Source organism: Panulirus ornatus, chromosome 40 (assembly GCF_036320965.1).
Source record: "Panulirus ornatus isolate Po-2019 chromosome 40, ASM3632096v1, whole genome shotgun sequence".
Lineage (NCBI taxonomy): Eukaryota > Metazoa > Arthropoda > Malacostraca > Decapoda > Palinuridae > Panulirus > Panulirus ornatus.
In genome coordinates this window covers 12760133-12773747 of record NC_092263.1, presented here as the reverse complement: position 1 = coordinate 12773747, position 13615 = coordinate 12760133, and the positions used below count along the sequence as shown (strand labels likewise).

The following is a 13615-nucleotide window of genomic DNA, read 5'->3' as shown; positions in this document are numbered from 1 at the left end:
CAGTCCATTTCGTCATTATGAGTCCGGCTTGTGAGCAGTTCTCATCAGAGTTCTTGAGCCCCAGTGCTTGAGATCATGTCTCACAGGAACTCAAACCACATATCTTTTTTTTTTTTTCTCTCTCCTATAAGAACTCGCTCTTCTCGTCCTTGTACAATCCGTTTATATTGTATAACAGAAGCAAAGACCTTATTCAGCTCTACTGTCGTTCCTGGATTATCATCATTATTATTATCATTATTATTCTTATTATCATTATAATTATTATCATTATTATCATTATTATTAGTAGCAGCAATGATAGTAGTATTGATATACTATCATTATCATTACTATTACTATTATTATTATCATTATTGTTGTTATTATTATTATTGTTATCATTATCCTTATCATTATTGAACAGAAGATGATGATAAGCCACTCTGAGCGTCGCTAGAGCAATCAGGTTTGGGAGATTAAACGATTCTGATTGTTCTTGGTCATGTCTGACCTTTGGAGTTTAATAAGAATGCCCTTGCTAATCACGCAGATATACCCTGGGCTCTTAACTACACATGACCTTAATCCTTGCAGATGGATGACCCGCCTTCGAATCCAGGATAGATGGCTAGCACGGAGAGGGGAAGGATAGATTAGGAGGGTGGAAGGAAGGGGGAATGGAGTGGGGTAATTCATGGGTCGTGGTTGGAGATGTGTTTGATGAACTTGAGGGCCAACCTCAACCAATGGGAAGACTCGTAGATATGGTGGTTTATGGTGTTGAAAGGTGGTTTAGGGTTGATTTGGGAGGAAGGGAGGGAGTGGTTGTTTGGTCGTGGAGACAGTGGTTGTCTGGGGTGAAGGTGAGGGCAGGGGAGCATATATTATGTCTGGGGTGAAGGTGGGCGCTGGAGGAAGGGGAAGGGGGGAGTTCACTTAATTCTATTCGGACTGGGATTTTTGAACGGATATGATTATGTATATAATTATGTGATTCCTCACTTGTTTCCGTTCGAACAATTACCTTGAGTTCAGAGGTTAAATTACTTCAGTAGTTGTTCATCTATTCCTGTGCTGCGAACAGAGATAGGTTTTCTAAGTATTGAGGTAATGGTAGAAGATGATGGTTTGAACATGTGAACATTAAAGTAAGGAGAAAATTCACACTTTGAACAATAATGAACTCAAACTAATAGAATAATCCTCTAGATATATGGGTCGGTTTCTTCCACACCTTCCGCGTCGCACCCGAGTGTCGTAATTTGTTATATACGTCTTACGTCCGCGTCGCAACCGAGTGTCGCAACTTCCTTTATACGTCTTACGTCCGCGTCGCAATCGAGTGTCGTAACTTCCTTTATACGTCTTACGTCCGCGTCGCAATCGAGTGTCGTAACTTCCTTTATACTTCTTACGTCCGCGTCGCAACCGAGCGTCGTAATTTGCTCTATACGTCGTACGTCCGCGTCGCAACCGACTGTCCTAACTTGCTATATACATCTTGCGTCCGCATCAGGACCGAGTGTCGTAACTTGTCATATACACGTCCTACGTTCGCGTCGCAAAGTTACGACACACACGCGGGGCAGGGTCCGGCTCGCAACATGTTCTTAAGGGCGTTGGTCTATCAGTGAGGGAGGTATTTGCCTCGTGTCACGTCTAAGAGAGAGAGAGAGAGAGAGAGAGAGAGAGAGAGAGAGAGAGAGAGAGAGAGAGAGAGAGAGAGAGAGAGAGAGAGAGAGCATCTCTTACAAGCTGGTCGCGTGTGTGTGTGTGTGTGTGTGTGTGTGTGTGTGTGTGTGTGTGTCCGCCATCACCTTTGTGTAAATGTGTGTGGGTGTGGGGGGGGTGGATGTCTCACGATCCAACCCCACAGCATTCCACTACCCTTTCTCTTCCTCTCTCTCTCTCTCTGTCCCTCTCCCCTCTCCTTCTCTCTCCCTCCTTCCCTCTCCCTCCCTCCCTCTCTCTCTCTCTCTCTCTCCCCCCCCTCTCTCTCTCTCTCTCTCTCTCCTCATTCCTGACCCGACAGTGTGTGTGTGTGTACGTGTTTGTGTGTGGGTACGTGTCTAATCCTTCATCATTTACCCTTCAGTGTCTACCCTTCATCATCTACCCTTCAGTGTCTACCCTTCATCATCTACCCTTCATCATCTACCCTTCAGTGTCTACCCTTCATCATCTACTAGACGAGAAAAACACAGAGAATCACATATTCGTAATTATGGATCCAATCATTACAATCACCTCGACCTAATGTGGCGAAATTAGATGGGTACATTTCCACTGGTGGGGCTTCTCTGTGGTCCAGCCTTACATTCTATCAAGAGAAACAGTCGAAAAACTGTTTGGAAAACTGCTTACGTTACAGTTCGGGGCAAAAAGAAAAAGTGGGGTAGCATTAAGGTCACTTTGAATCCCAGACCGTGGTATAGAATGCCCCTCCCACCCCCAACACACACACACACACACGCACACACTGCAAGGATTTCCTATTGTATTAGAAACGCGAGACTGCTTTTTTGTTGTTGTCAATAGGTTGATTATCTCCAATGTACGTACAGATGGTGCTTAAGGCGTTCCCTCGTTATCAGGTTGCTTCACACACACACACATACACACACACACACACACACACACACACACACACACACACACACACACACACGGAAAAGGGTGGTCTCTTTTATTTGTATTGGTCTGTTCTGATTCGTTCAGGTAATCCACACCTCCTCTTCCATCCAGGATATATGGCCTCTCCAGGACAGACAGATATATAGAAAAAAGAAAAGGAAAATAGAGGATACAATACAATACAATACAAAATTGAGGATAGAATACAATAAGCAGGAAGATTTCTTTGGAAGGATTCTTGTTGGTATGGAAAGACGTGTGTCTGGTACTAAAGGATTGGTACCTACCTCACAGTTTAGGAGGGACAGGGTCCTACACAGGATGTTTCCTTCACAGGGCCAGAGATACTGCTTCGAAGGACTCCACCTTCTTTAAGACCTGACGTGAGTATTATAGGATGTACCCCATTCTCTCTCTCTCTCTCTCTCTCTCTCTCTCTCTCTCTCTCTCTCTCTCTCTCTCTCTCTCTCTCTCTATATATATATATAAATATATATATATAGGAAGTCCCCTTCCATATAGGATAAACAGGACGTCTCCTTCCTTACCAGCCATATTCATTCCTTCATACGGTGTCCCTCCCCTCCCTTCCTCCCTCCTCCACGAGTCTTCCTCAAGGATAAACCCATCTATACAAGGGAGCGGCAGTTGGCCCACATCCAAAGCAGATTCTATCCTCCTTTCGAGGCTGGTCGTTAAATGGGTACATGACTTGGATTCCTCCGTGTGGTGAGTATTTCATGTGTTAAAGAGAGGGAGAGAGTTTTACACTCGTTTTGCCTCGTCTCTTAACCTCGTATACACATATGTAACTTGTATTCTGTATACTTATGTGTGTGTACACAAACCACCCTCCCTCTACCCTCGTAAGCAATGTATTCATACGTCGACTTGCCCCCGAGAGAAGGATGAACCCTTGGGTTGCATGTGGGACCGAGTGCCACGCCCAAGATTCGAACCCATGCCCGGAGCTGGGCAGGTGCTGACTCATGTGTATATGCGTATACACACACACACACACACACACACACACACACACGTAGGAATAAAAACATGGTACAGGTTCACATGGTTAAGAAACCCTGGGGTCAGAACAATGATATATAACTCGCTCCTCGTAAAACACACACACACACACACACACACACACACACACACACACACACACACACACAAACAGCAATCATAGGAATTAGCCACAAAAAGCCCAGTACATGTATCCTATTGCCCACGGACGTCGTCCCACTGAGACCAACACACCATCTCGTGGGAGGGAGGGACCTGGTGGCCTGTGCCCTGGCCTCTGGTTCTGCTTGGTTGCTTCGGGAGGTGAACGTGAGTCAGTGGCTTGAGGAAAACCCCCCTCCAGGATCTGGATATAGGATGTAGTGGACGAGGAGAAGGATTCTGTAGGATGGGTAGACTAACCCAGCATGACGGAGGTAGGGCGTGGCGGCCACTAGGATGGATGTGTGTGTGTGTGTGTGTGTGTGGTGTTGTCCATCATCCTATTCCTAAGGCAGCTTCTTCCTCCTCCACCTACTCCTTCTCCTCCTTCTCCTCCTCCTTTTCAAGCTACAGACTCGAACCATGAACCACGGAGCTCAGGATTTCGAGCCTGAAGGCTCCAGTCCTTCAAGGAGGGGTTCCTGCTACGATGGGAAGGCTTCAGGACACCCCAGATGACAAGATCCTTCGCTGGAATTAGGCGCGGCACGGGCGTACCGGGAGTAGGTCCACAGGACTTTAGGAGAAGTAAGGGAATGGGAGAGCCAGGTGTGTGGAGAGGCAAGAGGCAGGCGTGTGGAGGGACAGGGTGAGTTGGAGGAGCCAGGTGTGTGGAGAGGCAAGAGGCAGGCGTGTGGAGGGACAGGGTGAGTTGGAGGTGCCAGGTGTGTAGAAGGACAAGGAGTTGGGGCATTGCCAGATGTTTGGAAGGGGAAGGGAGGGAGGCAAAGCCAGGTGTGTAGATGGCTGGGAAATCAGAGGGTGTTCCTGGGCAGGTGTGTGGACAGCCACGTATGTGATGTCACTGGCGACCAGGGGTTCGTGGGAGAGCGATGACGCTCCCTGGTAGTAGCTGCCATGTGAGAGAGCTAAGGACCTACCGAAGTCCTAGGAGCTGGGAGTCCTTCAAAGACATCCTGCGAGCTGGGAGTCCTGCAAATCCTTCGTCCTAGGAGCTGAGAATCCTTCAGAGACGTCGTGTGAGATGAGGATCATGCAAATCCTTCGTTCTAGGAGCTGGGAATCCTTCAAAGACGTCGTACGAGCTCGGGGTCCTGCAAATCCTCTGTCCTAGGAGCTAGGAATCCTTCAGAGACGTCGTGTGAGATGAGGGTCATGCAAATCCTCAGTCCTAGGAGCTGGGAATCCTTCACGGTCGTCTCAGGATCTTAAAAAGAAAGTCTGGTGGAGTTACACACGGGATCCGAGGAGAATCCTACAGGAGGGAAGGGGGTCCCTCGTAGGACGCGGGTCCCCTCCCACGTGTTTTGGATGGGGAGGAATAATGACCCCCCCAGAGAGAGAGAGAGAGAGAGAGAGAGAGAGAGAGAGAGAGAGAGAGTAGTGTGTCGGGGCGAACGGGTTTAGCCGCCACCTGCCAGTCAGCGACCTCCACCCTCCTCACCCCACACACACACACACACACCCCAGTCCACTCCTTACCAATATGGCCTCCCTCCCTCCTCCACCCACTTTACCTCCCCGCCATGGGGTCCGATCAGGCTCCTCCACCTCCCCTCCCCCCTCACCTCCTTCCTCCCCACCAGCAAGACCAGTCCACACGTGTCCCTCCTCCGTCCTGTGGGGAGATTAAATCATCGTCTATTCTCGCCTCCCTTCGTCCTGTGGGGAGATTAATACGTCGTCTATTCTCGCTCCCCTTCGTCCAGTGGGGAGATTAATTCGTCGTCTATTCTCGCCCCCCTTCGTCCTGTGGGGAGATCAATTCGTCGTCTATTCTCGCTCCCCTTCGTCCTGTGGGGAGATTAAATCATCGTCTATTCTCGCTCCCCTTCGTCCTGTGGGGAGATTAATTCATCGTCTATTCTCGCTCCCCTTCGTCCTGTGGGGAGATTAATTCATCGTCTATTCTCGCTCCCCTTCGTCCTGTGGGGAGATTAATTCGTCGTCTATTCTCGCTCCCCTTCGTTATGTGGGGAGATTAAATCATCGTCTATTCTCACCCCTTAACCCAAGGGGGGGAGAAAGGGGTACTTGTAGGTTCCCTGAGACAGTAGGAATTAATAGTGAGTTCGGGGAGATAAAACCAATGTAAGATCGGGGAGATAAAAAGAAATGTTAGATCGGGGAGATAAAAGAAATGTCAGATCGGGGAGGAAAAATAAAGGTCAAATTGCACTAACATGACCAACAAGCAGGGAAGATGTATATATTCTTTCCTATGTATATCTGATGTCTATTACTGTCATATACATTTCAACTAGGGAACAAACACGATAATTGTGAGTGTGTGTGTGTGTGTGTGTGTGTGTGTGTGTGCACTGCGTATTCCTAGAGAGAGAGAGAGAGAGAGAGAGAGAGAGAGAGAGAGAGAGAGAGAGAGAGAGAGAGAGAGAGAGAGAGAAATGTACCATGAACATCAGTCCTGTATACACAAGTATTATTATTGATTGTTTCTAACTCAATTTCTCTATTTAAAACAAAACTGTTTTTTTTAGATACTTTGTTTAAGCTGTTCCGACCATAATACTTTTTCTTTTCAAATTGTCAACATAATATGTGTTTTAATGGGAAACTTCGTTGTATGTGTTTTAATGGGAAACTTCGTAATGTTTGTTTTTAACGGGAAACTTCACCTTTATTGATAAGACCAATCATTCACAAACACTGTTTGATGTTCGGGACGACAGGGGTTTGGGCTTCGATGTTCTTGTGGTGTCGAACTGCAACACGGGGAAGAGGGATCTCTGGTGGTGGCGAGACGATCATTCATAACTTCAATGGCTTTCTTACTGGAAGATTACCATGGGTGTAGGAGGAACCATGCTTGCTTAAACGGCTCAGTTCTTCAGTTTCTAGGAGGAACCATGCTTGCTTAAACGGCTCTGGTCTTCAGTTTCCAATCGTCCATTTGGCTGAGTGAGACAGGTGTGTTGTGGATTAGTAGAGTAGCGAGATCTTGATGCACAATTTGCACTTTGCTGTCTTCTGTATTTCAGTCTGTGTTCTCTATGTTCATCTCATCCTCAGGTCTGTCTCTCTCTGTCATCTTCCTTACCGTCTTTCTTCGTTCATCTTTCTGTGTACTTCAGTGTCTATGTCCCCCTTCTCTCTCTCTCTCTCCCTCTCTCTCTCTCTCTCTCTCTCTCTCTCTCTCTGTGTGGCTTTCCCCTTCTTCTTTCCTCTTCTTACCGTCACACTCTCTCTCTTTCATTCCTCTCCTCACACTCTCTCATCATTTCTTCTTCCTCCTCCTCCTCCTCCTATTATCTCCCGTCCGTCTCATCAAATGATCCTGTTGTTCGTCATACAGGCGTAGTCGATCACACAGGCCGACCCAGCAGAGATGCGGCATCGACCTCGACAAGGCACGACTATGCTGACCTTATTGTTCGTCTCGTCGGGTTCCTCGGTCGTCTCGGTCGCGCTGGCGTCGTCGCCCGGGGCTGTCGTGTTGTCTGGGGTAGTCTCTGACGGCGGCGTGTTCGTGGAGGGAAAGACAATTGGAATATGAGAGGGATCTGAGGTGTCCTCGGGGAAGACAATGCTAGAGTTTGAGGCCTCCTGTCGTAAGCGTGGGTCGAGGGTGGCTCCTGAAGGAGGGAGAGGTTCTCTTGCTCCCAGTCGTAGGTCGTTTTCGGGAGAGGGAGAGGACCTTCGGGTTGAACGAAGCAGTGACTCCAACTCGTCCGTCTCCTCGTCGTATGCTCCCGTCGGGTCCAAAGGCAGTGACTCCAACTCGTCCGTCTCCTTGTCGTATGCTCCCGTCGGGTCCAAAAGCAGTGACTCCAACTCGTCCGTCTCCTCGTCGTATGCTCCCGTCGGGTCCAAAGACAGTGCCTCCAGCTTGTCCGTCTCCTCGTCGTATGCTCCCGTCGGGTCCAAAGACAGTGCCTCCAGCTTGTCCGTCTCCTCGTCGTGTGCTCCTGACGGCGACCCGAAGGCGCTGGGGTAGTTGGAGTGCTCCTCGTCATGACCCAACGATCCTATTTGGGAGGAGGGAGGGTGTGTGTGGCGCGGGACGAAGAGGTAGGGAATCACAGTGGTGGAAGGGGACGACGACGAAGTAGATGATGATTTAGGGGGGTGACGAGGGCCCTGGTAGACGACAGAGGCCAACGGGAGGGCTTGAACCTGGCCGAGTCCACCATTGTACAGGCCATGGTGGCCAAGGGGCGAAGAGGGGCCAAGTGTGTGGGTAGCCAGGGCCGAGCCGGTGGGAAGGGACCAGTAAGGTGATTGGTGGGATTCAGCGAGGGATTCTGTAGATGTGAGCAACACTGTGATTCGTTCAGCTGATTCGTAGGATTCGGAAGACTCCAGGCTCTCTGAGGAGGAGTGTTGTGTGAGAGTGGCCGGGAGAGTGAAGACGTCCGGGAGACCTGTGAAGGGAGAGGAGGACTGTTAGATGGCGAAGAGGAACTCATATCATATCTTAAGCTACTGGGCTAAAGGGATTATGTTCTGAGTCACGCTGGGGTCATGTCCTAGGCTTATCTCTAACAGGGTCGTGCCCTTGGTTGGACTAAGTAGGTCAGGGTCAAGGTCATTTCTTGATTGACCCGACTAAATCGAGTTCTGTACTAAAGGCGAAGCTAGGTCAGTTAGGTTAGGGTCTTGGGTGGGTCTGACTAGGTTCATGGAGTGGTCCGCTTAAGTAGGTCATATTTACGACGTGCCTTCGACTCTCACCCACCCTGAGGGAGGGTGGGTTGGAGACAGGCATTACCCTGGGGGCATGAGAAGGTTGCCAGATGGGGGTTAATAATGATGACCCTTACCTATTGTCTCGTCTTGAGCGTCCCTCACGGCGTGTAGTGTAGGTGCTGTCGAAGCCTGTCGAACCCCAGCCTCGACTTGTTCGCTTCTAGGAGCTGCGATCGCTGGTCTAATGCCACTGTTCCACCAGATAACTAACACCCACACCAACACTTCCTTCCACATCGTTCCGATAGACGTACCGTAAACCCTCTGTAAAAACAGAGTTCGATCCCTTATAGTAAACCCAACTTGTCGATTCTGATCTCAACACTTGAGCTTTGACTACACTTCACTACCATTCATCATTTCCGGCAGGTGATGCTTTGGATTCCCTTCGAGCACTTGGGTACAAATGGTAAAAACCGCTTGACTTCACTCGACACAGATGGAGGATTTGATGTCACTCAACTCTCCTTGGCTCACTTCAAACAGTGTCTGGCACCTAACGTGATGCCTACCTCGTCTGAGTTATGAGGGAACCTTTGACTAATACCTGTGGCATGTCTGGGTCACTGAGGGTATGCCACAAGCTCGTAGCTAATGGAATCCAAACGATGTCGTAGGTCTGATGTCGTACCAAAAGGATCGTAGATGATGTGTTGTTGTCGTCCCTACAAGATCGTAGCTTTGTTGCTCCTCCTCCTCCTCCTCCTCGAACGTCCTCCTCCAACCTCCGTGGGAAGTGAGGCGTCCCTCTAGGTCGTTGGTATAGACGTACACACTCCTTCTGCAGGAGTTAGGGAACGGCCCTTCTACGTCGTGTGGCGAAACCCAACCTCTCCCTCAGAGGGTCTGTAGCTTCACCCACAGGCCAAGGTTTCTGTCCAGTTCGATGGAAGGAGATGATTCCTCCCTCCCTCCCGTGTGTGTGTGTTGGTGTGGGAGGGGACGTCTGGAGAGCTGTGTGTGTGTGCGACGTAGGGATGAGGATGAGCGACTGGTTTGCTGTACCTTCGGCCAGCACCTGTTCGGCCCGATTCAGTCAAGAGCCGGTGTGGTCCGCCGCTGCTGCCCACCCTCCACACACACACACCACCCCGGACCCCCGGTCACAGAGCCCCAGGAAGGAGGGAGGGAGGGAGAGGGGCACACACAGGGGTAAGGGGTGTACTGTCCTTCCCTGTTCCCTACACTTCATTTGAATTTCACTCCACCTCGTTACGTTTCTTTTGTTTTCATTCGTCAAGTGATAAGACACCATCATTGTGTGTGTGTGTGTGTGTGTGTGTGTGTGTGTGTGTGTGTGTATGTGTGTGTATGTGTGTGTGTGTATGTGTGTGTGTGTGTGAACGTTCTTACAGGGATAAACTGAAGAGAAAAATCTAAGTATAACGGGTTGATGAAGGACAAGTCATTAGACAGTAGTTGCTGGTGGTTAGGAGAAGGAGGAGGAAGGGGGAAGTCAGTACGTAAGAGAGAGAGAGAGAGAGAGAGAGAGAGAGAGAGAGAGAGAGAGAGAGAGAGAGAGAGAGAGAAGAGAGAGAGAGAGAGAGCCTTCGAGGGAGGAGTTGGTTGGCCAGTTCTCTGAGACATCCGGCCAGGGTAAACAGACGCAATCAGAGAGGGAGAGCAAGTCGGCCCTCGAGAGCCGGGGGAAGAAAGTGTGGTGTTGTGATGGTGGGGTCGGGCGGTCGAGTCAAGGTGGTGGCAGTGGCTTCCAGTGGGAAGGAAGGGTCGGCAGGCGTTCAGTGGGGTTGGTGGGGGTGTGTTGTGTTGTCAGACTCGTTTTTGCATACATACGTGCCGAGGTGTTCAACCCTGGATGATATCACCATAACAGTAATAATAACTGCAACTGACCCAGTCATGTATAGTGATACTGGCTGTTACTCTCTCTCTCACACACACACACACACACACACACACACACACACACACACACTCCCTCCTCCTTACGTACACACACACACACACACGGACGTGTGTTCTTTCTCTAGAGAGATATGCACTGACGCCTGACTCTCTCTCTCTCTCTCTGGAGCAAAGGTTACACCTAGTTTCACCAGTGGCTCAGTAGAAACTCAGACGAACAAGTTCTATTCTCTCGATCAAAGTTCACAACCTCTTTCGTGCCATGACCACTCGACACAGCAACCACACCCCCCCAAACTGTCTGTCTGTGCCCACACCTTGAACAAGATGTTATATGAAACCCCATCGTATCTGGCTGTGATCCGACCCCCACACAGTCTTCTGTGTTGTGTTTTTTCTTCTTCTTCTCAAAGGTTGTGTTGTGAACTTAGAAGACAGGAGGCTTACGGTACCACTCTCTCTCTCTCTCTCTCTCTCTCTCTCTCTCTCTCTCTCTCTCTCTCTCTCTCTCTGTGCAATGCTGTACGGTGTTGTTGAAAAGGGTTGGGAAGTAGATATTTCTTTTTTTTTTTTTCCATGGTTCTCGTTAAGAGAGGTTAGCTCTTTTTTTGGGGGGGGACGACCTGCAACCCTTCCTTCCTTCCACCCACACACCCCCACTCTTCTAAGTGTCACCCTCCATCAGTTGGTGGAGACTGACGGAGGAAGGAGACAGTCGTACTGTCTCGCTGGTGCGAGACAGTACGACTGTAGACACAGTTGGAGAGGCAAAGCGCCTCCTGAGGAGGGAGTAACGGTGTGTCTGTGAGGGAGGTGGCGGGGAGAGAAAGCTTTGTATCAGTAGACCTAACGGTTCCACACTCTCTCCCCGTGCAGGGCAGTGGCCTGCGAGGGGCAAGGATGTAGTTAGTGGGGAAGGAGAGAGAGAGAGAGAGAGAGAGAGAGAGAGAGAGAGAGAGAGAGAGAGAGAGAGACCCTACGTAACACCAGCGTCACATGTACGTCACACACCCTGCTCTCCCTTCACCGTTACGAGAGTGTGACCTTAAAAAGTTAACTGATCCATCAGGTCTCGTGTCTGTGTTTACAAGCACCGAAAGCCATGTCTCGTGTCTGTGTTTACAAGCACCGAAAGCAGGTCTCGTGTCTGTGTTAGCAAGCACCGAAAGCAGGTCTCGTGTCTGTGTTAGCAAGCACCGAAAGCAGGTCTCGTGTCTGTGTTAGCAAGCACCGAAAGCAGGTCTCGTGTCTGTTTTTACAAGCACCGAAAGCAGGTCTCTTGTCTGTGTTTACAAGCACCGAAAGCCATGTCTCGTGTCTGTGTTTCCAAGCACCGAAAGCAATGCCTCGTGTCTGTGTTCGCAAGCACTGAAAGCAGGTCTCGTGTCTGTGTTCGCAAGCACCGAAAGCAATGTCTCATGTCTGTGTTAGCAAGCACCGAAAGTTCCAGCGAAGGTCTGTGTCTGGTGGCAAAGGGAAAGCAAAGGACCCAAGCCCCTTGGTGGTGGAACTTGTTTGGCTCGTCACTCTGGGTTATGGTCCCAGGGAATGCCTGGGTGTACCTACCCCACACTGGCAAACTCATTAACCCTGTCTGTAAATGGGTACCACACGAGACAACATTAGCCATAGCCACTCACAAAGGGGGGGTATCAACACAGCAACTAGCTATATAAGCTGTAAGCTGGGGAGTTCTTCACCTTCCCTTAAAGTGAGAGTAATTATGGTATGTACCAAATGTTAATGAATCTCCTTTACTTATTTTTTGAAACATCGCTTTTATGTCTTTATCCTTAACCCTTCCAGTCCTTGTCTTTTGAGGGGAATTACTCTTAGCTCTACACAGTCAAACAATCTTTTGGAAAATCACATAATATTACATTCCAACGAGTTAGTAGTTGTTGAAATAAAAGATGTCTGTGAATGAGTTATGGTTAGGTGGGTGGTGTACCTCTATTTGGTTATGATTTGGTGAAGGTTGTATGTACGTAGGTAGCAGGGTTGTTAAGTCTTAACCTTGATGAGTTATGGTTAGGTGGATCAAACTACTAGTTAGGTAGGAGGTGGGCCAGGTATAAGTAGAGGTCGACCTCAATGCAGCGTCTGATATGAATCACTTTTTTTACCTGTTCCTTGAACTCCACATTTTCCCTGTGCTTCGAAGGCACTTTCGTGACCCTGAGGTCTCTGGTGTGTGTGGGGTAGAGAGAGAGAGAGAGAGAGAGAGAGAGAGAGAGAGAGAGAGAGAGAGAGAGAGAGAGAGAGAGAGAGAGAGAGAGAGAGAGAGAATAGCGCAACGACACTGGCATCTTGACAGTCACGGATGGTCAGCAATTATGTCAGTCCCTGAGTAGGATTAACCATCGTCCGGGAGCACACAACAACAACAACAACAACAACAACAACAACAACAACAATGCCTCTTTCCCTCTGCCATGCAAACATTCAGTCGCATTCAGCTATTATGATATTGTCACCAATGAGGACTTCACTCTTGCTCCTATATATATATATATATACTTTAATACCCTAGGTTTACTAAATATTTAAAGCAACTTAGTCATGTAGGAAAACAGTCTTGTGATCATGGAACTCTGCTCTCTCTCTCTCTCTCTCTCTCTCTCTGTGTTTTGATCGGTTATTCCAACAAGAACGTTGTGAGGTCTGGTGGACTGCCTGCTTGCTTGCCTGCCTGCCTCTCTCTCTCTCTCTCTCTCTCTCTCTCTCTCTCTCTCTCTCTCTCTCTCTCTCTCTCTCTCTCCCCACAACCTGCAGCGGCGACACACCCCACACCACCTCCCCTTCCTCCCTCCCCCCAACCCTGTGGGGGTGTGGTGAGTGGGGGGACGACCGACCACTTGGCAGGCTCAGATTTGGCTTGAGAATTTCCCTCCCTCCCCTCGGCGCCAGTTACCGTCCCTCCGCCTTGCCTTCAACACCGCCTGTGCCAAGGAGGAGAAGAGAGGGAGTGAGTGAGAGGCCCACGGCCTCTATATCGAAGACGACCCTCCATCTATGAGTCTAAAAGAGACTCTGATCATAAATCAGAGAGAGACAGAGAGAGACAGAGAGAGAGGGAGAGACATCATCATAACCACACACTCTTCGAGAAACCCTCCTACAGGAGTCGTTACCCTTGTCCCTCTTCACCCACTCCTCCTCTCTTTTGTGTAAGATCCACACCACCAGGGAGGGTGGGTGTGTCGTCCAGAGGTGGTGGGTCTGCTCTTCCGACCGA

General features: G+C 49.3%; 1 protein-coding gene across 1 annotated transcript; it reads right to left on the bottom strand.

Moving 5' to 3' along the window:
* Window positions 1-6416: 6416 nt before the first annotated feature.
* Window positions 6417-9998, bottom strand: LOC139761415 (uncharacterized). The gene is made up of 2 exons (XM_071685576.1): window positions 8586-9998; window positions 6417-8186 (listed from the first exon to the last, which is right to left on the bottom strand). Exons 1-2 carry the CDS (start codon window positions 8746-8748, stop codon window positions 7090-7092), a joined length of 1260 nt encoding a protein of 419 aa, XP_071541677.1. The 5' UTR covers window positions 8749-9998; the 3' UTR covers window positions 6417-7089.
* Between the last annotated feature and the right edge of the window lie 3617 nt (window positions 9999-13615).